Here is a 27,753-nt window from a genome sequence, read left to right as displayed (position 1 = left end):
CCAGAAGCAGGCTCTCTGGGGGAGATCTAGCTACTTCGTCATATGCCTTCCCTCCTTTCTGGGCTCGCTAATAATGTGGATCCTCCACGATCTGATCTCAGGAGGTCCTCCGCCCACTCCTCACCTGGAATCCTATCCCTCTCTAGCATGGATGATGGTCAATACATAGTCGTCCACTAGCTCTATTCTCTTGCCTACTAAATAATCTCCTTACAGGTCTTTTTTTCTTAGATCTAGTTTCTTTTTTCGGACAATTCTTAGAGTATTAGAATGTGAGCTTAAAAGTAAACCCACAGGGAAAACATCCAGAATTCTCACGTTTACCCTATTAAATGTCCTTCTCCTTGAGGAATATAGTCTATCTTTAAGGGAAGCATCCACCTGGCAGGATACAGCGTCTTGAGGGTCCCCTCCCCAATAGTGCTTTCTTATTTCCGCGCCCTCGGACTAGCATATTCAATGTATATGAGAGAGATTCTGGATTCTAAGTCAGAGGTGCTAAGTTGAAATCTGGCTTCCTTCTGGTACTTTCAAGCCATGGGCCCTTAAGAGAGTCACTGAAACGCTGACTCCAGAAAGTGTGAATGGTGGTAAAAATCTCGAAATAGCTGTCAGGAAATAAATGGTACCTAAATGATAAGTGTGTAGCATTATGCCACTACTTCATTGGGATTTATGGTTTGATGAAGTGACATAACTTTAAGAATTATTGGTCACAGGGAAGTGAATGTTTGATTACAAAAACACGGGACACTACAAGTAGTAAGATATGATGTTTGGCAATGTTATGCTGATAAATAAAACTTAATCAGTACGATTTCATGTAAAAGATCAGAAAATTCCTCCAAACCAACAGTGGTCACAATTAGGCAATAACAAAAATTTTAATTCTATTTCAAAAAATCAGGACTCAACCCAGCATAATACAGAATTTCTGGATGAAAAGGGAGATAAAAAGGCTTGATTCCTATTCCTAATAATGAATCGGTTGAGAAAGAATCAAACCCAAACTGCTTTTTTTCACATTCTCCTTTTCTCTCTGTCTGTATCTACTGTTGATTAAGACATGACCAGCTCTTCTCTGTCCATATCTTCTTTGGATGGATCACTTGATTGCAATGTAAAATGATCACATGTGGACAATTTTAAGCTCCTCAAATTGTTTTTCACTGATTTTACTTACACTTTTGAAGTATGAGGTATCAGGAAGGCATGAAGATTTCGGAGTTGTGCTATAATCACCATGAAACTTGACCTTTTTGCATCACATCTGTCAAAAGAGAAGCTGGTGAAGCGAGGAAAGAGCACTTGTCGCTGTGTGGAATTCTAGAATCGTCCCTTGCCTCATGCACATTCCTTTACCTGAGTCCGATCTGCACCTGGGCGGTCTCCACGATGGCAGCATCTTCTTCACTGTATGTAACATCTTCGACTTCACTAGGCCTGGGGACCGGGAAACAGTGAGCATGGAACGGTTTATGGGACATCCATGGTTATGGTGACAGTTTGCCACTTAATGATTCCAAATGAAAACCTGAATTAACAGCACTTCTATACCACCCCAGTGGGACTGATGCCAGTGCAAGCTCACTCTGAGATCTTTCTTCACCTGTCAAGAGGAGTCTGCCTTTGAGACTTTAGGGGGAAGGCTTTCTGATGTCCAACTTTCCTGAGCCTCCCTGGGGTGTACCGCAACCCTGGACACATTCCAGGCTTTCTGAAATATACACGAGAAGCTTCATGTGCCAAGTAGGCAGTGGCCAACAACTTTACTCCAACATTCCCATTAAAATCAAGCTTTAAGTCTCAAAGAGGGTGAGGCGTCTCTGAGTACCCTGACCTGTTTATCATGTCCCTGGCTGACGGCATGTGCTTGGTGTACTGAAACTTTCAGGCGCACCTTTTCTGTAATGCCCTCAGCCCTGAGCACTGCAGAGAGTGGACTGATGGCAGCAGCACATTGCCATCTATAACCCACAGGCACGGCTACGGGGAGATTCGGTGTAAATGAAAAGCACTCGTGTGGAAATGAGCCCTTACTGTTTCACGAAGGCTTCGTAGACCCCACTGTCTCCAGCCACAGACTCGTCAGATACAGCAGCGGACACACAAGAGCTTTTCTCCCCAAGCAAGTGGAGTACTCTTCTTTTTGGTAATGATTTTTCCACATCTAAGGAGGGAAGAGTGACAGCACTAATTACGATTTCTTATTAGGAAAAGTTAAATAGAAATAGACACACAGTTTGGTTATGGGAAATCCAAAATATAATTCCCATCTGAGAAGCAATGACGTTACCATTCAAATCAACAGATGTGGAGGATTCAAGGCACTGACACTTATAAGATTCCTGGGGTGCCAGTTATTTTGGTCATTATTTGAGGAAGAATATGGTTTTTCTTTGTCCGGAAATATTTTTAAGGGAAGGAACGAATTACACACTTTCTCATTGGTCCCTCTCCTTTCTCTTTTAGGTATTCACTGCAGTTACCACACACACAGGGGTAAGAAACGGTTTGCCTCCCTAAGTATTAGAGCTATTTCACTGATTGATTGATTCATTCATTTTATTTGACGCCTACAGCACCTGGTCTTCCTAAGTGGTCTCCCATCCAAGTACTAACCAGGCCCGACCCTGCTTAGCTTCTGAGATCAGACGGGATCAGGCACATTCAGGGTGGCATGGCCGTAGACTAGAACTATTTCTAGAATAGAGAGCATCTGGCTTCTCAAGGGCAAGAAAGGACCCCGCATCTTTTGCTCTCCACATGCCACAGTCCACATCTTCTGGGCCGCTGCACTAATAGAAGTTAAAGAAAAAAAAGTCTCTAACTTAGAGAATTTCTCACCAGCTAATACCATTAAAAAAAAACTTTGTGCTACTGAATCTTTAGCACCAACTACCACTTAACTTTTATCTCTAACGTATATTCATACACTCGCATCCTGCAGTGAGCAAGGAGCATTCATTTAGAGCTGTGTTCCTACGTAATAAGCTGCAAGCCTGTGGAGTTCTTTCATCCTCCAGCCTGTGAGCAGGGATCAGTATTTGTATGCATTCCACCCCCTTCTGAGTCGTGACTTTACATCTTGTTAAGATGTTTAAGTTTTAAGGCTTCAGATTACAGGATTGATTGCTGGCAGTGGGAATGCTTTTTCCTTGATGATGAAGTGCCTTCTCTCCGCCCACCCCCCTTTGTGAAGGGTGAAGGTGATGACATGATTTATTGATTACCCCCAGGAATAACCACAGCAGCCTGAAATTGACTTTGACAATGACAGAGACTGACTGTGGAAGGACTTCGTAGTTATTCCAACTTGGTTTCTGTCATCCAGCAGGGATTGGTGCTGGAGAGCAAAATGCCTATAAAAGGAACTCAGCTTTACCTGCATAAAACTCTAGAGTACTGAGGGAGATGAACACTGTCACGGCCATGAGCCACCCGCCTCCACACGAAGGGCAGACATCCCCTGAATAAACCAAGCCTTGGTGACCTGACCTGAAGAGAATTAGTCTTTACGGTGAAATATATGCTTTCAGTTGTTTTCACTTATGAAACCGAATATTATTTGCAAACAAAGCTCTCGGATATATTGTCTCTTTGGGTGACTTTTTTAACTTTTAAAATGCATATTATATAATTTGTTTTGTGCAATTAATATATATAATTATATGTTTCATGGAAGCTTCAGAGACACCGATCGCTAGGCACAAGCTTCTCACAGACAGAGGAGCAGACCCAAGGGTCAGCAACCAGGCAGGACAGGGACTCCAGGCCTTGGGATCCCCACGTGGGGATGAACCTTGGGTGATGTTCTCACTGTTCTCTCTCCTCCATCTGGCTTCATTTACTGGCCCCTCCAAGTTGACTGAATGTTGAGAATTTGTCACTAGAGAACACTCCAAATATATGCAGAGCAAACGCAGCTTTGAAATGTTCAAGAAATATAAGACCCTTCAAGTCTAAAGCACAGAACACAAAAAAACTTTCTTCTCTCTCCTGTTCTTTCCACCTTTCATAGATTTCAATGGTTTGTGGTAGAAACTGTGTTTAGCAGAGCGCGTATTACTTATCATCACATGTAATAATAATTACCACAAACTGAGTGCCGGGCACCAGGCACCAATAGATGCTTTAGATGGATTATGGCATTAATCCTCCCAGGATGCTATGAGATAGATACTGTATCATTCCCGCTTTGCAGATGACAGACAACAAGCTGGAAAGAATGGATAATGTGCTCACCAGACCACAGCTAGTCAATGGGGTAACCAAAATGTGAGTGCAGGCGTAGCTGGCTCCAGGGGTTGAGGGCACCATACCGCACACTGCACGCCCTCTGGAGGTGGATGGAGGCCCGACAGGGGCTTTCTGCTTTGCTTTCTTGGAATCATTATGTAAGCACCACTCCTGTGCTTATTTTCTTTGTAGTTGGTTATTATTTCAGTAACACGTTACTTGTAGCTTTGGCACCGGCCAGGCAGCGGAACATAAACCATAGATGTCTCCTGTGCCCTATCTCTGCCCCAGGCCACTGGCAGGCAGAGTCTCAGTCTTCAGTATTTGAAATCATAGAAACAAGGTGGATTCTTTAATCTGTTTAAACAGCTGAACTGCCCAACTGAGTGATACTCAGAATTCCTAGGACCGTAAATACAAAATAAATATGCTTCTGGAAACAGCAAGAAAATACTTCTTGAGAGGCCTGTCCTCTTCTGTGCTGTGGACACACAGTAACACATGCAGATCTGGGTCCCCCAGGGGCCGGCACTGGAGCTGTTATTTCATATTTAGTTCCAGGCTCCCTTTCTAACAGGACCACTCTCCGCCGACCACACCTGTGATCATTTGCCAACACGGGTACCATGCTGTCCTCTTAACAATCACATCTAATATATGAATAGCTTCTGCTTCACCAAGCCAAACAATTACAAAAAAAGAAAATAAAATTCTCCCTCTGTTTCTGAATCTATGAGTGTAAATGCAGGAGTCAGAGCTCAGCCTGCTGCGTTTTCCTGGGCTGCAACTGGTGCTGTGGCCAGAAGAGGGCGGGGTGACACTATGCAGCGGAACCGGCTCTCTCCAAACCACCTCTAGGCAGAAAGGGAGAGTCCGGCGCGGAAACAAAAATTGTATTTATATAGAATTCCCTGAACAACCTAAACATTGAACCCTGGTACTAATTAGCTAGTATGCTAATTGCTTTGCTTTTAGGCCAACTTTTTTAAAAATGCCCTCTTCTTTGCCTTGTTCTTTCTGAATCAGAATCTGTTGAGAAGTATGAAGTGTGTTCGCAAAGCATGTTCCCAGACAGCTGCCGTACCCAGAGGGTGTCTGAACAACAGAACAGATACCTAATGGTTAAATTACTACATAGGGAAAGTAATTTTTATTTGATAAAGAAAAAACGTCCAGGTATTTCAACTAAAAACTCCTCAAACGAAACCAAAATGAAAAAAAGAGCAGCAGAAAAAGAAGGGAGACTAGTGCCATTTGTTTATATGGAAAGAATAACCCTCCAATCGTTCCCCTTAAAATAACTAAGAGGGAACACATGAAAGCCCCAAGGTCCCCACTTACCTGCAGTTCCTTCGTAGAATGGCTCCCTAGCACACTCGTGGAGGTCTTTATCCTCTAAAAGAGACTGGGACGCGCCTCCGGAGTCAGGATCCAGCAATATCTGATTTTCACCGAGGCCAATGTCTGCAAAATGGCTACTCAATTCACAGTCTTCAAAGTCAGCAGTGAACTGATGGAGAGGGACGTCGTGAGAAGACATGGGAAACGTGCCTTCTAAAACCAAGGGAGAGCCAGGAGGGGACAGGGAGGAAAGGGAGGACCTTGAGGACAGGGACGTCACAGACTTGGGGGCCTCGGTCAGTGGGGGAGTGTGGCCTGCCGCTGCGGCTGCCGCCCCGCAGGGCCCACTCTGGCCTGGTTGGCTGGGGGACTTGACCACTTCGTTTTCATGGATGGTGGTGATGGGTCCGGAAGGAATGTAACCACCCTTTTCTTGCAGAAGGAAGTCCAGTTTATACTGATAATCCGCGTCTATCTGGTCGCCCTGACTGGTGTAATAGAGCTCGCTGGAACTGAGGGAATTGAGTGACCCTCTGCTGGAAGTGTTCAGAGACCCTCGACTGGAGGCTAGGGAACCCAGGCTGCTACCAGATGACATGGACAGGGTGCTGGCCGAGAGGCTGAGAGAAGAAAAACACACATTGTAAAAACGGGTATGATATGGAAACCGCCCCGAGCACAAATCCTGCTGGCTTATCAGACCCCAGAGGAAAGGAACCCAGTGAGGCCTAAGAACATATTCGATGACAGGGAAAAAAACTGCTATTATACACATATTTCCAGGTTTTTTAATGAACATTTTCAACCTGGCTCTCTAAATACTCATCAAGCAGCAATCCTACTCTTACTAAAAAAGAGTTACAAAAGAAGGGGGGGATCAAATACCTATTGATAAATCCAGCTGCGCACTCATAAGCAAGCATATAATTTAAAAATGTGGAAGGAGGAGGGTAGACAGTACAACGTGTTAGTGCAGTTACTTTGTTTAACGGATAAAACTTTTTAGTTTGAGAGAGAAAAAGGCAAGCTTATAAAGAAAAAGAGTGATGCAAAGGCCCTGGGGCTTACCCATCAGTGAGTGTGTATTTAAATAGTGAATATGTGGCTAAATCTCCCTCACCTTCCTTTAAAAGGAGGGATACTGTCGAGAAATTGGGTCATTTTCCTAAGTATGTACTGAAGCTAAAATATACCTTCTTCCCACAACAAATTCCAAATATATTCCAAATATGACCTTCGGGTTCATGAAAAAAAAAAAAATCTATGCAACTTAAAGTTTGGTCATCCAAGTTTTAATTGTACTGGTATAATTATGTTCTTTTCTTTTAAATAGTTGAACGTAAAGAGAAAAGTAATCAGAGATGAACAAAAACAAGCCTGAAGGTAGTCAAGAAAAAATTTCCCTTCGGGAACCAAATAGGTTTACCTTTTTAGTTGTGAATGCAGGTAAGTCGTTAACTTAGTAGTTTCTTCAAGTTTCTGTAGTAGCTCTTTTCTTCGTTCTTCCAATTTCAATCTAGGAAAAAAACCCACAGAAATGAATTTATATATTAAACGATTACAATAAACTATGAAAACTTAAGGAAAAGAAAAGCAAGATTCTTATTCTACAGATACTACATACCACAAAAAGGAGAAACCCAAATTTCGACAGAAAGCAGACAGAACTTCCAGCAAGAAGCAAAGTCAGCAGAAGCGTACACAGCCAAGCCTACTACTGAAGGGGGATCTATACCAAATCTCAATGTAACTGAGAATTTTTTAAATTTGGTATTCCAACACTTTCTTAAATGAGTAAAAGAACCTCATGATTTTGAGATAAGGAAAGACAGTGAAGAAGTAAAACAAAGAACAAAGGTTACAGAATTCTACAGGCCTGCGACTGGGCTTACATTACTAAAATATTTAATAGCAATAACACAGAATTATAAAAGATCATCCTAGGTATTAAATTTGGTAGGGGCTGTTCTAAAATAGTACCTAGTGATAAAAATTCCAATGTTAAATTTGATGAGAATTTTAGCAATTAAGACACAAATTATTCCAAACCGTTTAAGCAAGAAAGACAAAAAATGATTTCCTTTGCTATCTATAGCACGTCTCATCACCTATACCAGGTTATCACGAAATTTCATTCACTTGAATTCAACCGCACTAGTGTTTAAGGTTTTTAAAAAATTAAAGTATTATGGAATTGTGTACTTGAATAAGTCATTTTAAAATATATTAAGCACCCAGAGGTTTATGCAACTAGAAGCCTGCCTGAGGGTCGTCTCAGGGACTTTAGACATCATGGAAACAGCCCGCTCCGAGTGTTCAATGAGCAGCAGGATGGGACCCAGAAAACCAGCACGGTTTGTAGGCTTGGATTTGCCATATTGGTCGTGTGTGCTTAGGAAAGTCACTTAACCCAGGTCTCAGCTTTCTTATCTGTAAAATGGTGATTATAATCCTACTGTGTCTACCTGCCAAGTCTGTTAAAGGGATCAAATGAAGAATGTGTCTGTGGAACTGCTCTGTAGACATCAAAACAAATCTTCCTTGTTCTAAGCCTCCTCATGCCCTGCAAGGTGGTGATATAAAAATTAGCTACTCTTCTTTGGAAAAAAATAAAATTTCCTTGATTTTCAACTTCTTTGAAATGTTATGTATGTTTTAGTCACTAAGAAAACATGCCCATATTTTATTTATAGGCATCTATCCTTTGATGTGTCACCAATACAATTTCATTTTATGTTAAAATAAAAAGGTAATTCTTGTCATTTTGTTTAATACTTCAAAGGGTGATAAATTCTTAATTCACAGCTTTCAAAGGTGTATTTTGAAAAGGAGTCCAGTCCTTACTTTTTAAATCTCTTAAATATAAATACAAACTCAACAGGGAAAAATATTAATACAAAATACATTAACTGAATTAGAAGGTACATAAAGTTCTGGAGAAAGCCCCAAATCTATTAAAATCCACGTCTTCTGAAACAGGAAAAACACTTTCAAAGTAAAATTTAAAACTGCATATTTATTGTGCAAATGAAGGCTTTTCTGGTGTGTTAAAGAGACCTCAGTATGACATTAATGTTTCACACTGAAATTTAAAATCCAAAGCTTTTCCCGTCCCAGTCACAAGCGATGATCCCCACTCTGCCTTCTTCTAGGTGATGGCTCAGGCGCTGACATGGTCACTGTGAACTTCTGAGGCTGGGCTTTCGTGTTCTTGTTCACATGTTCCCCAGTCAGATCCCAGCCTCCTGGAAGGCAGGCATCGGCTCTTTCTCCCTCTTCTACCCAGGCTGCGTGAAGAGTCAGTGCCCCTCCCCAGCTTCCTCCAGACCAGGAATTAGAAGAAACTGCATATCTGTCCCTCTAAGCCCTTCTCCGGTCTCTGTCCTCCTGGGTGAGAAGGGATCTTTTCAACCAGTTCCCTAAAAGATTCTGCCTGCTGGTCCTGCTGCTCCGCACCACCCATGTGGCTACCTCTGCAAGAAGGGTGCGGGGCCTTAGCCTGGCCCTGCTCGTCCTGGGTGCCCCAATGGGGAGAAGCACCTGCCTGATCTCTCCTGATTCAGACTACCCAGAAATTTCCACCTAGGGAAAATTTCATAGCATCTATAGAAACAGTAAGTTCCTTTTCCATTAAAAAAATAAATGACATTTAGACCCCCGTCTACCAGCTTTAAAATTTTCCCCAGAATCAGTGGCAAAAACATTCATATACAATCATGAGCCACTTAACGATGAGGATGTGTTCTGAAAAATGTGTTGGTAAGCGATTTCATCATCGTGCAAACATCACTGAGTGCGCTTACACAAAGCTGGCTGGCACAGCCTAGCACACATCTTGGCTACATGGTGTACTATTGCTCTTAGGCTACAGGCCTGTACGTCATGTGACTGTACAAAACAACACAAGATCAAATCAAGAACAAGAGAAAGTAATTCAATCAAGAGATGCAGTGAACACGAGATGTGTGAGGCTACCTACCGATGGCACATGATGTATCATTTTTTTAATTGCTTCTTTTTTTATTGCTCTTTACGACGAGCTTTTCAAAAGTACTTTTTCTAGAGCACACTCAAAAATAACGATAAAAAGTATAGTAGTAAATACGTAAACCAGTAACATAGTTATTTATTGTCATTATCAAGTATTATGTACTGTCATAATTGTATGTGCTATATACTTTTTTACATGACTGGCAGTGTAGTAGGTTTGTTTATACCAGTATCACCACAAACACATGAGTAATGCATTGTACTACAACCTTACAATGGCCACGATGTCACTAGGTGATATAAATTTTTCAGCTCCATTATAATTAAGAAATTATTAAGACATTTTTGCAAGATGGAAGACAATACTTCTAAGATTAGTGAGAAAGTAGGGAGCAATATTAAGATCTTATCAGCTAGAGAAAAGCCTAGTGTTTAAGGAATCTCATTAAGTGTATGGAAAGAATATGAAAGATGTTTAAAAAGTCCTATATTGCATGACTTTTTCTCATTTGAAAGCAATTTCTCTTTGCTGATGATCCCTCACAATGAGACCTCTCTTTCTGATGTCCTTTATCACCACTAGGTGGCGAGCTCAGTCACTGCTGTCTGGGAGTTAGCGCTGGCAGGCACAGGTCACACATAGGACGTAGGATCACACGTAGTGTCAGAAAATTCATGTGAGTTTTTGACGGTTATTATATGTGTGCAAACAAAAGTTTAAAAGACAATGTCTAGGCACTCAGAAACAAACTCTACTTTTAACATTACATTACTAGTCATTCCTGAAGCTCTAGCTCTAATAAAAAAGACAAACAAGACATCATACCTATAAAAGCTGATTAAAGCAAACAAACAAATGCCATTTTCTCTCTCTCCAGAACACATCTAAGAGCTGTTTACAGGCCCTTCCCAGATTCACATACTACAGAGTAGAGTTGATCTGATTACAGAACTGGATATTTTAGATTAAGTGATCATTTTACACGTTCCTATAGAGATCAGAAAATTGCTTAAAGTGTTTCCCTTTACCTTTTACCTACTTCAGAGGAGGGTTTCAAAGGACAAACACAATCCAAGTGAACATTCTGTGACCTGTTAAGATGTCAAAGAAAGCAAGCTGTCCTTTCCTGGTGAAATGAAAAGCAATAAATTTTTGCATTCTTGTGAGTAATAAAACTCAGAATAGGAAGCTTCAGTTGCAGTAATAGTCCAGATAATCTTTCTTATCAGAACGCAATAGTTTACAGCTATTGTTATCAGACTTGGTCAATGATGTACTGCATTCCTGGTTTTATGTCAGGATTCCTTAGTTATTCAGCACCTGTCACAGGCATTTTTACGTTCTAACAAACATAGAAGGGCTGACGCTGAGGGGCAGTAGGGGGTGTGCCTTGTTGCTCTATGGAAAGTCCTTAGCTCTGGTTCTCAGTTCACTAAAGACAGACGCAGACCAGGGAAATGGCACCCAGGCACAGCTAAGCCACACTCACAGGTTTCGCCTCTCCTGTCCCCAGGGAAGAAAACCAACCTCTCAGCCAAAGCTTGGCTGGGCGCACCCCTCACTGACAGCAGCTCCTCCTCCAGTCGCTGGCGTTCGGCTTCCAGGCGCTCCAATTCATCGCGAGTGCGCTTTTGTGGAGTGACGAACTGAAGCTCTTTCAAAAGTTCTTCTTTTTCATGAATCAGCATCAGCTTCTCCTTCTCAATATCCAGTGCCCCAGGCCAGGCCTCACTGTCCAATTTTGACAATTCGATTTTTAAGTTGGCCATGCTGAAATAAAGAGATAAAAGAGGCGTGCACATACTTAGGACTCCCAAGAAAGGGAAAACACAAACCAGGCTAAATTTGGGGTTTAAATGTTAAATTTCCTCAGAAATTTACCAGAGAGGGGTGTGATCGCCTGGTATGAGTAAATGCAACAGCCTATATCCCAATCTCTGGGCTCTATACTTAGTTGTCATCTGCTTCATTTTCCCACCTTGAAAATATGAGTAAGCACAGCCACCTATCTGAAAAAAGGTGAAGGTCGAAGCACACAGAAGCTTAAAAAAGTGGAGAGCTCCGGGAACCCTGGGCAGGTCAGTCCTGATGTGTGATGACTACTATGTGGAGTGACAGGGGGATATCTGGAGGGCTTCCATAAAAACAAAAACAAACAAACAAAAACACCCTGCGGTAAACGATGCCTGAAATGCATTATAGATTTTTGTTCCTATAGAAAAAGATGCTGTCCCCTATCAAAATGGTTGTCCCCAGGGTAGATTGGGCAGCAACTAGGATATTAGCTAATCAAGGGGGGAAGAGGGGAAGAAGAGAGCAGCAGATTGGCCAACCAGTATTAAAACAGTCAATCCATCAAGAAAAGGGGGCAAGGCTTGGCTTCCTCCACCAGCATTCTCCTTAAGCTGTGCACTGTGAAATCTCTTTCCTATCACGGTGTTGATTGGTGTCTACATTTATTGAGCTGGTACTGTAGACATCATTGCATTTGACCTGGCTTTCCTCTGTAGATAGTCATTTGGCTGCAAAGGAGCAGACAGCACCTGCTGGATCTCTTGCAGCACAGGCAACACCAGAGTGACGGGAGGTGCTGAAGTGTGGGAATGGGGATGGGGATGGGAGGAAGAAGAAGAAAAAGCAGCAAAGGGAAACTTCACTAGTTTCATCATTTTGCCTGAGCCCGGATTTCACTCTTTCTAGAGCATTTTATTAAATGGTCAAGTTAATCCCGATTCAATAAGAATGTCTCATCACCTGACTCAAATAACTTGCTCTCTGTCACTGTGAGGACAATATGGATTATTCATAAGGTAAATGGCACTTGGCTGTTTTGTCCATAAGCACAAGATCAAGATACACTATGAATACAACTGATATTAGCACAAAGAAGCCATATTCTTATTTAAAAACAAAAAGCTGGATGATTACTTTATATGTTGTTACAGTACACACCAGAATATAAAAAACAAGCAGAAAGGGGAATTTTGTTTTTCCTTTTTGATGGACGAAGTTGTAGAAAGGAAGATAAAAGCTGAGCAAAAATGTTCGGGACAAAGATGGAAGTAGTTCACATTCTTGTGCCATAAGTTCCTTGTTTTAGTTAAAAATAAAATTGCCATCTTAAATTGGCACTGCATATATAATGTACTTCCGATTTTCACCCACCGTCTGCATTTATGATAGATCTAACATCAGCTATTCTTCAGCTTTAACCACAAAACCATAAACAACTGTCTCAACATACTGGAAAATTAATCATCAAAATGCTAAATAAGCATGGTATTATTAGCTTCATTAAGCACATAAAACAAAGGCTGGAGGAGAAAACAGGTTTCAGAGAAACACAGCCCGCCTCTTTACTTATTCAGAATTTAGGAAGAAAAAGCATTTCCTACATATACATAAACCCTTGAGAGTTACCTTCTTGACGGCATCACTAGTTACTTTAAAATAAAACCCCAAATTAGGTAATAAATAGCAATGCAACCCAATGGGAAAGAACCAGCATCTTAAGTTTTGATGCAACTGAGTTAACCAATTGAAATGGTAGCAACAATGGAAAGAAGGAAAGAAAGTCACCAATGGCTTGTGTGATCAGGCATTATGTAGGTCTTGAATTTTATATGGAAAGAGTACACCAAATCTGGGGAACAAAAGAGGAAGATTTGGGGGAACACCTGTGACAAGAAGTGCTGTGCGAGTTCCAGATGGAACGAACCATTAGGAGTCCAAGTAAAGCAAAAGCTCAAGTTGATCCAAGGGAAGTTGAGTCAAGTCCCAAAGAACCCAAGGCATGAGGCCTGGCTCTCAGGGTTAATGCTAAGTTATGGCCTTTCTCCTTCAGAAAACGAGGCACAAATCCTGGGCTTTGTTTACAGGAGAACCCAGGAGTTCTGACAACTAAAGAACCGGCTTGCTCACAGCCGAAGGGCTGCAAGCTGCCTCCACCAGCAGCTTCCATACCACTGGTTCACGAAACCACAAAGCAACCCTCAATCTTTAGTGAAGGCAAGGTGCTACCCTGGGCAGGGAGAAACAGGCAATAAAGTATACAAAATTCTTCCTAACCACAAGAAATTTATAATCTGCCTGGAAAAATTTATAAGCATGAAAACTAGCCAAGTGAAATGTTGTTCAGAGAGGCCAAGTGACTTGCTCAAGCTCCCATGGTTAATAATTTGTGGAACGAAGCTTAAGGTTCTTTCAATAAATCGAAGAACTAAGTAATATTAGTAACAGGCTACACGGAGGCAAATATTATATTTAGGCAGATCAAATAATTACTTTGTTAAAGCCAGATAACCTCTAAGAACTTTGGCCAATTACTTATAAATATCATCATCGCCAGTAACAATAGATGTACCTCAACACCCATCTGATGGTCTTCCTGATGGTGGGAACCTCTAGTAGGTTCTCAGTTGAGCTTTTCATGCTCATAAAGGAGAATCGTGATAAATTTCTCTGTCACTTGCAAGGTGATAATGCAGTTTTTTCCCCAGTGTCTTCCTAACTTATCTATCAATAGCATTTTTAAACTCTTAAAAGGGAAATGATATCAAATGTATCAGTAGGGCTCTCTCCCTCAAAATAAGCAAGGTGTCCTATATTATGAAAACAAGTTGGGTCTGCTTACTAGGTAAGAACGGTGAAGTCTCTTATGCCTTACCCATGCAGAGTCACAAGGTAAGAAAAAGAGAGTAGAGGGTTTAATAGGAGTTGATAAGGAAAAGGAGAGAAATAAGCATCTCTCTTCCTTCTCCCGGAAGTCACGGGAACAGACACCTCAGCATCTTCAAAGATATTAGCAGGAGGTCTTTCTTCCTTTCAAAGCGAAGAAACATGCTTAAAGCTATTTATCTTAGAACTCATCAACTGTTATCAAGTCCTATACCTCAGCCACTGTATCATGTTTGTATCATCGCACTTTTAATTGTTACGTATTGTACCAGCTCAATGCTTCTTTCTTCCAGAAGAGAAGGAGACAATTTCATCCCCACACTTCTTACTAATTCTTGTTCTTCCTTTGGGGGCAGGGGAAAGGAAGAGAGAGCGAGCAGAGAAGGGACTCTGCAACCCCAACATTCTAAAACGCCGAGGGTAATCTCAGTCAGAGCACGTGTGGGTGCGCCCAGCAGATGGCACTCTAGGAGTAAAGATTAATTCTGGAAAAGAAAATACTGTCGGAGCCCCTGGACCACTGAACCAAACAGTTGTCCTACTGTTGTTACCTTCTTTTGGCTTCTTCATACTGTAGGCTCAGCCTGACCTTTTCAGCTAAATTTGATCTACTTCTCACTCCGATCTAGGAAAAAAAAGGAAAAAAGTCAATTAACTCTGCTAATGAATGAAGGTAAACTGCTTTTGTTTCTGAGAAGTACAAGTAATTGAAAAACTAAAGAAGATGGTACTGAAATTGAGAACACCAGTTTAAAAAGGCACTTACTTTAAAGTCCCAGTAGGGGCACAACGTTTCTCTTTAATTCAAGCTTGTCTGTCTTTCAAAGACATTAACATCATTTCCTCCACACATTAAATTCAAGACAAAAAATATCACGTAAATATTTCTGGTATCTAAGAATTTATGAAGGGTATACAGGTCAATAAAATTTATGAACTAGAACTAATTTCCTCGTCTTTATGAGCCAAAATTTCCATCATTCAGCTTTCAACTGCATAAAATGTAAACCGAATAACTTCAGAAATGAATTTTTCCAATAGGCAAGCCCTACTGTTGATCTCTACCTATTTTACTTTCATAGCACATAACTCAAAGAAGCCTGATAGGATACAAAAACAACTGGGAACCCTGCTAATGGCCCCAAACGGGAGAACACACATTCTTATTGTAATTAAGGCCCATCAAGGATGGTGCTGGGGCTGGCCCTCCCACATTGGTAACTTACATCTCCGGAAATGCTTGTTTGTGACCCCGCATCAAGGGTCTGTCTGGAGAGAGAGAAATGAGAGTTCACAGGACTGGATCTCAAGTCTGGCTCAGATCTGCCAATGCTCTGATCCAAATGAAACCGCTCCTGCAGCTTAGCAAGACTCTGTTCAGGAAATACAAAGTACTTCATAAAGCTTAACATTTAAGAGGGCAAAACTTCCCTACCAGGTAAATTAAGTTGAAGGAGCTAATCTCTTTAGAAAAACAAAGACTTTAATTTAGTAGGTACTTAGTGCTTTAAATTACTGAAAAAATAACGGTAGAGTATAATTTTGCACATACGCACGTGACTTTGAAAGTATGTGAGAGCATATTAAATAGGTTATCTTAATTTTCCCAAGATAGCCTGGGAATTATTCACCCTGTGAATAATGCTCTTTATATTTAATACGTGTATTCCTTATTTTTAAAATTTCATTAAAAAGAAGTCTCTATTTTAATAAGAACTACTCACTTTATGCAGTAAAAATTATGAAGGCATGGAACACCTATAATACAATCTCATTTTAGAAATAGCAAGACGACTTCTTAGAAGACCTTTGCCATTATGCCATTTTACATCTGCACGGGACCTGAGAGATTATTTAGCTCACATTGATGTCGGTGATAAGGAAACTGAGGCCCAGAAGTCACAGTACTTGCAGCGGATCAGAGCCTGTCTATATGTCAACTGCAAGGCGCTGTCTACAGTGACAGTGACACATTTGGTGTGGTAAAGTGAATAATCAAAAGTGAACAACATGCCTGCTGTCCGCACCAGGTAAGCTTACTTGAGAGGAAGGATGTGAGCAAATGAAAGTATGAAAAAGAAAAAAAAATTATCTAAATTGCTACCAAAAAAACTTATAAAACACTGATAAAAATGGTAAGAAATATATTATCAACTTTAAGAACAAGAATTTAATCCTGATATTTAAAATTCTCATGATAAGGAATTAGAACTATCAGAGATCTGATACACACACACACACACACACACACACACACACGTGTGTGTGTGTGTGTGTGTGTACATTTTTTTTTTTTAGGTGAGTTAACCCTTGGTTAACCTCTCAGATTGCAAGGATCTTGTCAGTTTACAATCCCTTATTTTTTATTTTTTTATGCCTACAGCACCTGGTCTTCCTAGGTGGTCTCTCATCCAAGTACTAACCAGGCCTAAGCCTACTATATATATATATTTTTTTTTACCTAACCTTCTATATTTCTTTCAAAGGGATATTTAAGCAAAATGTATGTGCAAGAGGGATAAAACTTAAATGATCACACCAAATAATATGTCACAGAAAAGAACAAACAGATCTTTTAGTGATTTTGAGCAAGTCTTTTCTATTTTTCCATCTGTATTATTATCAGTATTTTTCAAATCCACTATATATATTTTTTTTTACCTAACCTTCTATATTTCTTTCAAAGGGATATTTAAGCAAAATGTATGTGCAAGAGGGATAAAACTTAAATGATCACACCAAATAATATGTCACAGAAAAGAACAAACAGATCTTTTAGTGATTTTGAGCAAGTCTTTTCTATTTTTCCATCTGTATTATTATCAGTATTTTTCAAATCCACCTGTGATGACGATGCACTCAATTAATTTAGGTCATGATCATTATGCTTTTTAATGAAATAGAAGGGACTAGAAAATAAAATCAGAGTACACTGCTAGTATTAAGAGCAGACATATTTCTGTGAAATTTGTTTTGTATATATCTATAAGTAAAGATATTTGTGTGGTACTGGGTTTTGATGTACAATATATTTCTTACTGTGTGTCATGGTCAAAGAAGTTTAAAAGTCACAGGAGACGTCTAATGCCCCTTTCAGCTCTATTGTTGATTTGTGTTATCTACTGATTAATTATTTTATATACATTAGTAACTGAAAAGAAATTTAATCTTTTAATTCAGTCTGGCTCTGTATAAATCCAAAGTTTACATGAAGAATCAAAAATGACCAAATTGCTGAATTATAAGATTACAATGTAAATTTGCTCGAGTTCTATTAACATTTTTCAAAGGACCTATTATGTGCATTTCAAGAATTAGTGATTTAATTAGCAGGATCACTGCAGAACAAAAAGGAACATCCAAGTAAAGTCTTGTGTGTGTTATGTTTATGTAAAACCATATAGCCTGGAGGAACTCTACCTGGGTTTGAACCCAAGTCCTGACACTTACTAGCTGTGTGACTTTAAGTAAGTTACTTAACTTTTCTATGCTGTAACTTCCTTGTCTGTAAATTGAGGATAATCACAGTGCCTATCTTTAAAGTCGTTGTGAGAATTAAATGAATTATTTCTAGGGAAGGCAAGCAGAAGATTGCCTGGCAAAAGTCAGTATATACAAGTACTTACTATTACTACTGTTGTTTTTTCTATTTGATCTCTTCTTGCGAAATTCCCAAAATGCAAAATTATATAGGTTTGAGAATATTTACCTAATTCAACTAGCATTTTGAAAACTGACATGAAGTAATCAAATACAGTTTTTAAACGTAGAGGTTCTACTAAGAATGCAAACATCACCATTGGCTCCAACATTTTCCCAAAGATACAGACTAAATCTTTACTCAGCTAGGTAAAGAATTCCAATATCTGAAATATAAAGAATTCTGAGCTTGTGATAAGGAAAGAGGAGGAAGATATACACTCTTAAAAAAACAGCAACACACACTTGACTTTATCTGCTAAATAGATATTCGGAATGTAGAACACTGATCATTGAATGGTTGTTTTGTCTTTTTTTCTACACATGAGGTTGAGTCGTTAGGAATTAAGACCTGTACAGTGAGAACTATACAGGTGTACCCAGGGGATCTACTGCCATTAGCAGATCTCCTAAGGTGAATATACAGATATCCCCCTCCTGGGTCAGCAGTCCTCACCCCACCCCTAGCTAGGACCTCAGAATCAGCTGGGGTGGGAGAAGCTTTTCTATGATCCTTACATAAAATCCTCCTTCCAACCAGGCATATCTTCTACTTACTGATGACAAGTAACATGCCCTTTATGTATCCTGGGCTGAGGATCACTGGTTTGGGTAACCCTACTTACCAGGGTTCCGCATGAAGTTTCCAGTGAGTTGCAGGTACACAAGGATGCCATTCTCCTTATATGGGCTCCAGGACCTACTACCCACTGTCTCAAAGGCCATCCAAAGCCTGTCTTCAAATGAGCGTATCAGAACCTTGGAACCAATCTGTTTTCTTCCAAGGCAGCCTTAATGCCTATAACAACCTCCTACAGTACCATTCTGTATGAATGGAGTGGGTATGATAAAAGGCCATCTAGACTCCAATGGAGAACGTCTCCTTCAAGGAGAGCTTCTGGGCCCCAGTAGTAGTTTGACTTAACAAAATGTTCCATCACATACCTGCATCAGATCTTGTTTTTCTTTTTCTCCTGAGCTGATAGCCTTTCTGATAGATTTCAGTTCGGTTAGAATGGCTTTGGCTTCACTAAGTTCATAGCCACTCTGGCCTCCAGACATTTTTTTATCAATTCTGTTAAAAGAGTGGGGGGGAAAAAGGAAAAAGAAAAAAAAAAAAAGACAAAATACAAGTTAAACAGACAGGAGGAACTGGTTTGGGATTGACTCAGTTGGCTGATTGTTTTACTCCTTGACTCTCACATACCAGCGACATCCTTTCAAAATGATTGTTTCTCCTCCTGTCTCTTCTAATCACTTCTAGCTAAGATTCTTTTTACTCCCCACCTCATACCCAGTCCCTTTCTAATCATTTTCAGGCTCAGTCTTTTTGATTTCAGTCTGTCTGGGTGATCCTGCAGCTGACAGAACTCAAAGCTCTTCACATGCTGATGCTGATCTCCACCCTGAGAAAGGTTAAAGACATAAGGAAATGATTTAGCAGAAGGACAGAAGTGTCAATAAAGTGGACAACTGCAGGAACTACAGGATTCATCACTGCCGCCTCATTTTACCTGCCATAACGTCTGTTGCAAAATCTAGCAGAGTGCCTACAGTGTGGTAGGCTTTTAATAAATGGTAGTAATTATTATTTACACTAGTGAATAGCCTACAATATTTGGATCCTGTGATTAGTTTCTCATTTCTTTTTAAATATATGAAAAGTATTTATTCTTTTTTTGTAAGAACCATGTATCGGGATAAAATTGCTTGCCTTGCCAAATGAGTTCAATTCTAGGCATAAGGCAGAAGGGCAGACGTGTTCATTTGTCAGCTAACACTAAAGAAGGAACTCTTCAATAGACTGATATATTACCCCTGCAGATCTGCTACCAAATGTCTTAATAGTTCTCAAGGTCACCCTATGTCAGAGGATTTCATGTAACCTATATCTTTGTTTTGAAGGGCCCAACCAAATTACCCAATTCTTTTTAAAAATGGTTTAACAACTTCTTCACTATCACTTTCCTGGTTCTTCCTACCACCTACGTCGCCCATGGTTCATTATGAACACAACGGGGCTTCACTGGGGGATGTGTGGCTATGCCTCCACCATCGGTCAACAGTTCTTAGACATATTCTTGGTCATATCCATAGAGGAAAGCCACTTATTAAATCACGGAAAACTGGCTCTGAGCTCATTTGGTTTAAAACATTTAATAATTTATATTTATTTCAACTTGAAGAGCACAATCTAAAAAAATCAAACAAAAAACAATGCCATCTTAGTCACGCTTCCAAAGTTTACTAAAACAAGTGCAGTGTGTAGATAACGTTTTAGTAAATATTTTACTATTTTAGTAAATATTTTTACTAAAAATATTTTAGTAAATATTTTATGATGCTGAACAAGCATTTAAAGTCTTAAAAAAATCCCCAAAATAAAATACATTCTGTCATTTGATAATAAGTACAAATAATGAAATCTGAATTAAACTGAATTATGTACACACACACACAGAGTTGAGGGTGGGAAGAGACCCTAAAGATTTAGTTACGCTTCCTCCAAATGAAGAAATTGAGGCCAGAAAGTTTATGCAAATGTAGCTCCTAAATTATCTAAACACTTAGCTAGTAGGGTGACTACCTTAAAATGACAGACTAGGCTTGGGGCTCTTACGACTATTACACTTAGAAGATTTGATAAAAATACTGGAAGTACTTTGAATATTGGTTAATTCCATTTATTTGTGAAGAGATTTATCAATGAAATCATTGAATCCCTTAAATATCAAAGTTAGTTGAGGCAAAAAACTTATTTTGATAATAATTTGTGAGATTTCGTGACATAAATCTCAAACTGTGTCAAAGTGGATTTCTAAAGCCCAAATAATTTTTCCATTTATGTAAAACCTACAGAATTCAATAGTACAATAAATTAATTTAGAAATCAACTTTAACATTTGAAAGTAAAAAGTAGGTGAGCTGTTTTCAAAAACAAACTGTAACATTTAAAAATAAAAGCAGGACTACTTCGGCACTGCTAATTTAAATTTCAGAGAGCTTTAAAAACAGATGAAAATTTCTTGGGTATCCATTGCTCAATTGAATGTTAAATATGACAAGAACAAGCCGTGTCATCTCAGCGTCCACCAGGGAGCCCCTTTTGATCTTTCTTTCCCTGCTTCTGTCGCCTTTGAATCTTTTTACTTTAAATGTTGTTGTTTTTTTTCCCTTTACCTCCACATTTTTCTTTTTTCTCTTCCACTTTTCACCTTCTGCCTTTTTTCTTTTTTGATCCTAACTGACAATATAATAAAATATTAGCATTACTTCCTGATTTTTTAAAACAAAGTACTTTGGTTTTTGTTCTTAATTTGAGAAATACCATTTTATATTTTTCCTTAAAATTAAAAAAAATTTTTTTGGTTTATGTATAACCTATAATTAATTTTTTCCATATAACTTAGTCTTTTCTGAAAGAGATTATCATTTACATGACTTCCCTGGAAAATAAGTACCCTTAGATCCAAAGTTTCATGGAATCTGTATAAGCTTTTGGCTTTGTGGGTGTTTCATCATTTCCCCCTTTCAAATTCTGACTAAACACGGGAGGTGGCAAAGTGGAAATACGTTAATTCCTGGTATCATCTACACATACGCTACACTATTGCTTAGGCCAAAGTCAAATTTAGAACCAAAGACTGAAATGAATAACATAGAGAATAAGACCACATTCTCTCATCTGGTATGAACTATTATACCAAGTAAAATGAAAGCTGAGTTTAAGTTACATTGTAATTCCAGATTCAACAAAAATATTTCATTCTATTGTGAATGAGTGAAAAACTGCAAAAGCCTGCAGTGGGATTCTATTTAAATCTTTTCCTGAAATATATTTTTTGTTATACTCCATGTAAAAGTCCCTTTATAGTACCAGGAATGTGGTTTCTTGAAAACTATGGTCTCTGGGTTCAATCAATTATTATTCAATGTTATAGTCATATGGTGGTTAACATTTGAATGAAAACAGCTTTATTTTGTCTATAGTTAAGATCGACAAGAGAGGCCTTCTGATGTTAGATATCATATCTTCCTGCTCTTGGTTCAAGGAATTAGAATCATTACAAGAGAATGCCTGAGTTCCTACAACAAATGTCTATTGTTTTCTTGTGGAATGTTATTGACAGATTCTTAAACATGCCTTAGATTCCTATAAAAACTGCTTGTAAGCAAACTGCTTTGAAACAATACGGCATTGTTATATCAATATAACAAAAACAGCAAGTTTGGCTAACCTTTAATCCCGGGTGGTGACATGAGTTATAATTTCAAGTGCCTCAAAAATGTTTAACGAATGGCTAAGCATTTTGTGGTGCTCTTTAAAATTTGTTTTCTCTCTCCACTCCTGCCGCAAAGCCCTCCTTTATGTTGACATACAATTACTAAATAACACATCTGTGTCATTCTCGGTCTGCCCGGTTTTTAGGGGAGCTCTGCAACCAACTGAAGTTCTGAGAACATAGTTCTGCTTAAGAACTACATGGGGAGTCATAAAATACACCTGGGGTGGAGGACTAGAAACATGTTATTTTAAGAGCTCTTCAGATTATGTTAATATGAAGTCAGGTTAGAGAAACACCAGGATGGGAGCATCTGAAAGAATAACATGATCAAGATTACATGAGGTGAGTAGGCAAAACAGAAGAGTGAGCCATTAAATCAATATCTGAAACTAAAGTCACATGACTGGTGGTCAAGGGTAGTGACTAGATGTCTTGAGATATAATTCATCATCCAAACAAACATACAGAACAAACAGCTTATGTCTGCCTGGCCAGCGAACATATAGGATCTTTAAAAGGGGTGACACATTGCTGCCTTGGATTGCTACTGAAGGAGATGCGAACACAAGACGGATCAGGGAAATCCCTATAAATACTGCACCACAATTGGTGGCACAGAGCCCTGCATCACAGAGGAGGGAAGTCAAAAGCAGTTGAAGTCCTTTCAAAGGATACTGCCTTCTGGTCATGTATCTGTGAAAACCATCGGCTTCCTCCCTTGCATCAGCGCCCCTGGGGGTGGGGACTGTGAGAGGTGGGGAGTCTTGGTGAGCCTGTCAGGGTTTAGTTAGGCCAGGCCTCTTAGTGGGGAGTACAGTGACTTCCAGGGACTGGCAGTGGGGTAGGGGTTTCCAGTTCCTACAACCCTCTGTCATCTACACCTTCATTTAACCTGGCCCAGCCAGAGCTATGCCAACGGCCTATGAGACTCAGCATAGAACTGGGAAGGACAGAAGGCACCCGGAAGTGAGGGACTCACTCAAGCTCCTCTGCTGACAATCCCAACTCACTCTCTGAGATCAGTCTCGGTTTAACTCTGGGTCATGGCTGGGGCTGACAGAGGCTGAGGGACACCTCCAGCCCATGCCTAGGGCAGCAAGAGGAGGCGCATTCAGTGCCGCCCTAGGGAAGAGCATGGAGAGCACTTCTGTGCCCAGTCTCAGCCTCACACACCCTTCAATCTTGGAGCAGCTGGCAGGTGCCCAGGAGACAAAGTAAAGTTTTTCACTTTGGTTTCTTTGGATTTCCAACGATTAATAAAAACGTCGGACCTTTTCAATGTATATAGATTTTCCCAAGCTTTTTGTTTGTTGGTTGATTGCTTTTTAGGTTTTTGGTTCAGAACTTTGAGCTTTTTACTTTATGTTTCTTTGAGAAATCTCTTATGTAATCTGAACTTCTATTTTCTTTGTATTAGTTAGTGGGCTTTGAATTATTCTAAAATCAATTTCGGCATTTTTATACTCACTGTTGCAATGTTTCAAAGCCTTGTTCTTTATAGAGCAATTCTTGCTTCATCTGCGAGAGTTCCCTCTTCAGCTTTTTAACCTTTTGTGAGAAATCAATGTAAATATGAATGTTTGTAAATAATTAGCAACATTATTTTAAAATATAATCCATTAGTAAACTATTAAACGCATAAACACAGCCCTTGGTTGAACATTCACTTTACTAGTCTCTCCTTGACATAAATTAAATGAAGGATAGATAAATTATGTTTAAATTATCACTGATGTACATTATTGCTAATATTTACCCTCATTTTATTTAGCGACATTTCTATTATGCCCATTTTTTAATAAATAGCAAGTAAAGGGAGAGTCAGAACTTTAAGCCAAGCTATCTGTGACTCTAGAAGCTTGTATTCTTCCTTCCTTTGCTAGGCGTCAGGACCACCGAGCACAACTCTGCTTCTCAAAGATGTGTCAGTGCCTCAGTGCTTCTGCATGTGCCGGAAGACTTCTCCCTCCGGTCTTTTATACTCAACTCCTTGTCACTCAGGTCTCAGCTCACATGTTACTTTTCGAATAGGACTTCTCTAACCACCCCACCCATGTCATTACTCTGTTTTATTTGTTCATAGTATTTTTCAAGAGCTGAAATTTTCTGTGTACTTGTTTACTGTCTGTCCCCCACGGGAAAGTAAGCTGCATCACACCAGCTATATTCCAAACTTCTAGAACAATACCATGCAAACAGTAGGTGATCAATGAATATCTAATGTCAAACTGATAAAAAATATTTTTTTCCTATTGCCAAATGTATTCTTTGGTAATAACAATACTAAAATTCGATAGGTCAGAAGAACAGCAAACGCTTGGTTTAGTCACAAACTAGGGTTCTTCACATGGCTATCAGAAACTTATTTCTGTATGTTAAGTTATAGCCTGAAATTTTAAGCACATTCTATTATACGGTATTTCAATGTGCTTTTGAACATTTATTTCCTATTTATTCTACACATTCCACAAATATTTATTGACTTTCCACTATGTGGCAGGTCCTGGGTCTGAAGTGTGAACGAAACAGACATGATCTTAGCCCTCAGTAGTTTTTTTTGAACAATGGGGAGCCAGATATTGAGCAAATAATCATCGAATGAAATAAAGCTTGCCAATTACCATAGGTGAGATAAAGGAAAAGTTCAGGATACTTCAAGATATAAAAGGGGGTTGGATAAAGCCTGTCTGAGGAAATGATGTTAAGCTGACGGGATTAGTGGGACTTCACTTGGTAGAAAGGGGGTTCTCAAAACCCTAATTTGTGGCAGGGGGAAACTCATCAAATCTCTGGGATTCAAAAAATGTTACTGTCGCTGGATTACAGAGGTGGTATGTAGCATGAGATAGGAACTGGAAAAGAAGGCCTGATTATATGGAGTCTGAAGCCATGTTGAGGATTTCTAAATCTTATCTTAAGAACAATAAGAATCAAAGTGTGATCTGCTTTAAGATTTTAAAAGACCACTGTGATGACTCTGGTGATTGGACCAGAGTGGCCAAAAGAGGTACCTGTACTGTGAGCTGGCATGAAGGCCGGGCTATAGAGAGGAGGGCCCAGAGGAAGATGATGTTTTGGAGGTAGAATCAACGGGACTTGATGAAGGATTCAATGTGGAGGGAGGATAAGGGAAAATATGTATCAAAGATCACTTCCCAGAGCTTGGCTTGCCAATTGGGCACATGCTGGTGCTTTCCTAAAGAGTGGGACCAGATTTGGGGGGAAAGATCAGGATTTTCTTTAAGATATTTTGCTGATACCAATGAAACTTCAAAGGCAATTGGAATATGTAGACTCTGATGTTCAGAAGACGTGTCTGTAAGAGAGATACTAAATTCAGAGTCATTGACATAAAGATGATATTTTAAATGAATGAGAATAAATGGGATCACCCAGAGCACGTGAGTATTGAAAAGAGGAGAGAGTTCAGAAACACACCTTGGCCATCTTCATCTTCAGAAATCTACTAAAGGAAGAGGCAAAATACACCATGAAATAGCAGCAAGAAAAGTTAGAGGCAAAAAATAGAGCGTCATGGAATGAAAGAGAAAAAGAGTCAAGAGGAAATCTAGGCACTATGAGTAATAAAATGACAAGGACAAGTGCTGTATAAGGCACAATACTGTGGATATAGTAAATATTTAATAATTTATCTGAGTGTTTGCCAGTTTGTGCCTTACAGCATTTGTATTTTATTAGGGTAAGAAAATACAAATAATTGTCCTGCAAGGCCAGATTGATAACTACAAAGAAGTATAAACGATGGAATCCTAAGGAGGAAAGGACTGGGGATAAGGGCTGACCTCATTCACAGTGTATGGTGAAGACATTTCAGCTTTAGCATTAGACTGTTATCATGTCAAAGAGCCATCAGTAATCAATAGCTCATTTCAGATGTACTTCTACTTCTGACGGTACTCCCAAGAGCATTTTACCAAAAAAGACTATAACATTTTATTTTAAAACAACAATAGTTAATCCAAAAATCAATAGCAACTCAAACAGCTGGGCTGAAACCTGTCTTTACCTTTGAAAACACAGTTGATAAAAAAAAAATAGTGATAGCCTACTTAGAAATGAATTAAAATAATTAGTATATCTCACTGACAACAAATAACATTCTACTTAAAATCATTTGGGCTGTGATGACACACCAATTTTTTTCAGAAATTAATTAAAATCTAAAATTAACATTTGACAATTCAGACCTCCTCTCTTTAAGTGATGTGACATTTTATTGTATGTTGAGTGATAGTTATAGAGAAAGCTAACCTTTGTTTTGTTTTCTTCCATATTATTTACTTTACCTAAAGTTAGTTGTAAGCTACTGTTTTTATTTTAGAGGTTCTGCTTAGTGGATTAGCTGAATGATTCTCAGCTCTGGAATATCAATATTGCATTCTATTTTGTTAGGTATAAAAAAGTTTGATTCTATTATATTGACAAATGAAAAAAAATATTATTTCCAACTAGATATTATTTCTAATTGCTCCTGGTGTTAAAACTATGGTCTTAATTATTTCAATAGCCTTTCTTCTTGGAGAACCATTTGACACTGTTAGCTATTAGAGGATCACTACTTCTACGCTTCCATTCTCCTACCCATCCTGAAATGTAGGACACAGAATGTAAAAACAAATGTCCTTAGATCACAGCTAAAGGATTACGTTAATGCTGACTTGCAAATTTACCACAATGTGGACTCTACTAGGAAGCAATAATGAGCTAAAATTCAGGAGCACTTTATGTATTCCAGATATTGTGCTACATATAAATAGCTATTTTTTTTAATGCCAGTTTATTTTTTTCATACTATATATACATAATTTTTTTAACATTTTAACATTTTATTTTCCCCCTCCCCCCTTCCTTCTGGTAACCACTCATGTCCATGAGTCTCTGTTTATTTGTCCTGTTCATTTGTTGCTTTTAGGTTTATATCTCACATATGTGATACCATCCAAGTAGTTGCATATGGCAGTATTTTACCTCTACTTATGGCTGAGTAATATTCCATTATATATATGTACCACAACTTCTGTAGCCAATAATCTATCGTAGGAAATTCAGTTGCTTCCATGTCCTGGCCACTGTGAATAATGCTGCTACGAACATTGGTGTGCAAATATCTTTTTGAATATGAGTTTTCAAGTCTTTGGGGTAAATACCCAGTAAAGGGATTGCTGGATCATATGGTAGGTCAATTCTTAGTTTTCTGAGGAACCTCCATACCACTTTCCATAGTGGCCGTACCAACGTGCAGTCCGACAAGAGGAATCCTATTTCTCCACATCCTCTCCAACATTTGTTATTAGTTGTACTGTTGATTATAGCCATTTTAATAGGTGTGAGATGGTATCTTATTATGGTTTTGATTTTCATTTTCCTGATAGCTAGCAATGTTGAGCATCTTTTCATATTTGTTGGCCATTTGTATGTCCTGTAGGGAGAAGTGTCTGTTCAGGTCCTCTGCCCATTTTTTGACTGGCTCCCTTTTTTTTTGTTGTTTTTGGGGCATAT

At 39.2% G+C, this 27,753-nt stretch overlaps 1 protein-coding gene and 1 non-coding gene across 5 annotated transcripts in view; both read right to left on the bottom strand.

Annotated features, from left to right (window-relative positions):
- WWC2 (WW and C2 domain containing 2) overlaps positions 1-27,753 on the bottom strand; it is an 82,063-nt gene that overhangs the window by 35,377 nt on the left and 18,933 nt on the right. For 3 of the 4 annotated variants that reach the window (XR_003047614.1, XM_025049993.1, XM_025049992.1), the window contains exons 3-13: positions 23,702-23,781; positions 18,893-19,022; positions 15,475-15,621; positions 14,800-14,873; positions 11,099-11,341; positions 7,007-7,096; positions 5,581-6,200; positions 2,041-2,170; positions 1,610-1,717; positions 1,363-1,443; positions 1,184-1,270 (exon numbers count right to left, since the gene is read on the bottom strand). Coding sequence is in view for 3 of the 4 variants with exons in the window: in XM_025049993.1 (XP_024905761.1) it covers positions 1,184-1,270; positions 1,363-1,443; positions 1,610-1,717; positions 2,041-2,170; positions 5,581-6,200; positions 7,007-7,096; positions 11,099-11,341; positions 14,800-14,873; positions 15,475-15,621; positions 18,893-19,022; positions 23,702-23,781 (1,790 nt within the window). In the remaining variant the exon portion in view is untranslated. The remainder of the gene's footprint in view (positions 1-1,183; positions 1,271-1,362; positions 1,444-1,609; positions 1,718-2,040; positions 2,171-5,580; positions 6,201-7,006; positions 7,097-11,098; positions 11,342-14,799; positions 14,874-15,474; positions 15,622-18,892; positions 19,023-23,701; positions 23,782-27,753) is intronic. The other variant, XM_025049994.1, reaches the window with a different exon arrangement.
- LOC112483350 lies at positions 2,574-2,692 on the bottom strand. Its single transcript, XR_003047623.1, has one exon. It is a non-coding gene; the product is annotated as a 5S ribosomal RNA (ribosomal RNA).

Source organism: Pteropus alecto, unplaced genomic scaffold (assembly GCF_000325575.1).
Source record: "Pteropus alecto unplaced genomic scaffold, ASM32557v1 scaffold24, whole genome shotgun sequence".
Taxonomy (NCBI): Eukaryota; Metazoa; Chordata; class Mammalia; order Chiroptera; family Pteropodidae; genus Pteropus; species Pteropus alecto.
Note: the sequence above shows the minus strand (reverse complement) of the source record. Positions and strands in the feature narration are given on the sequence as shown.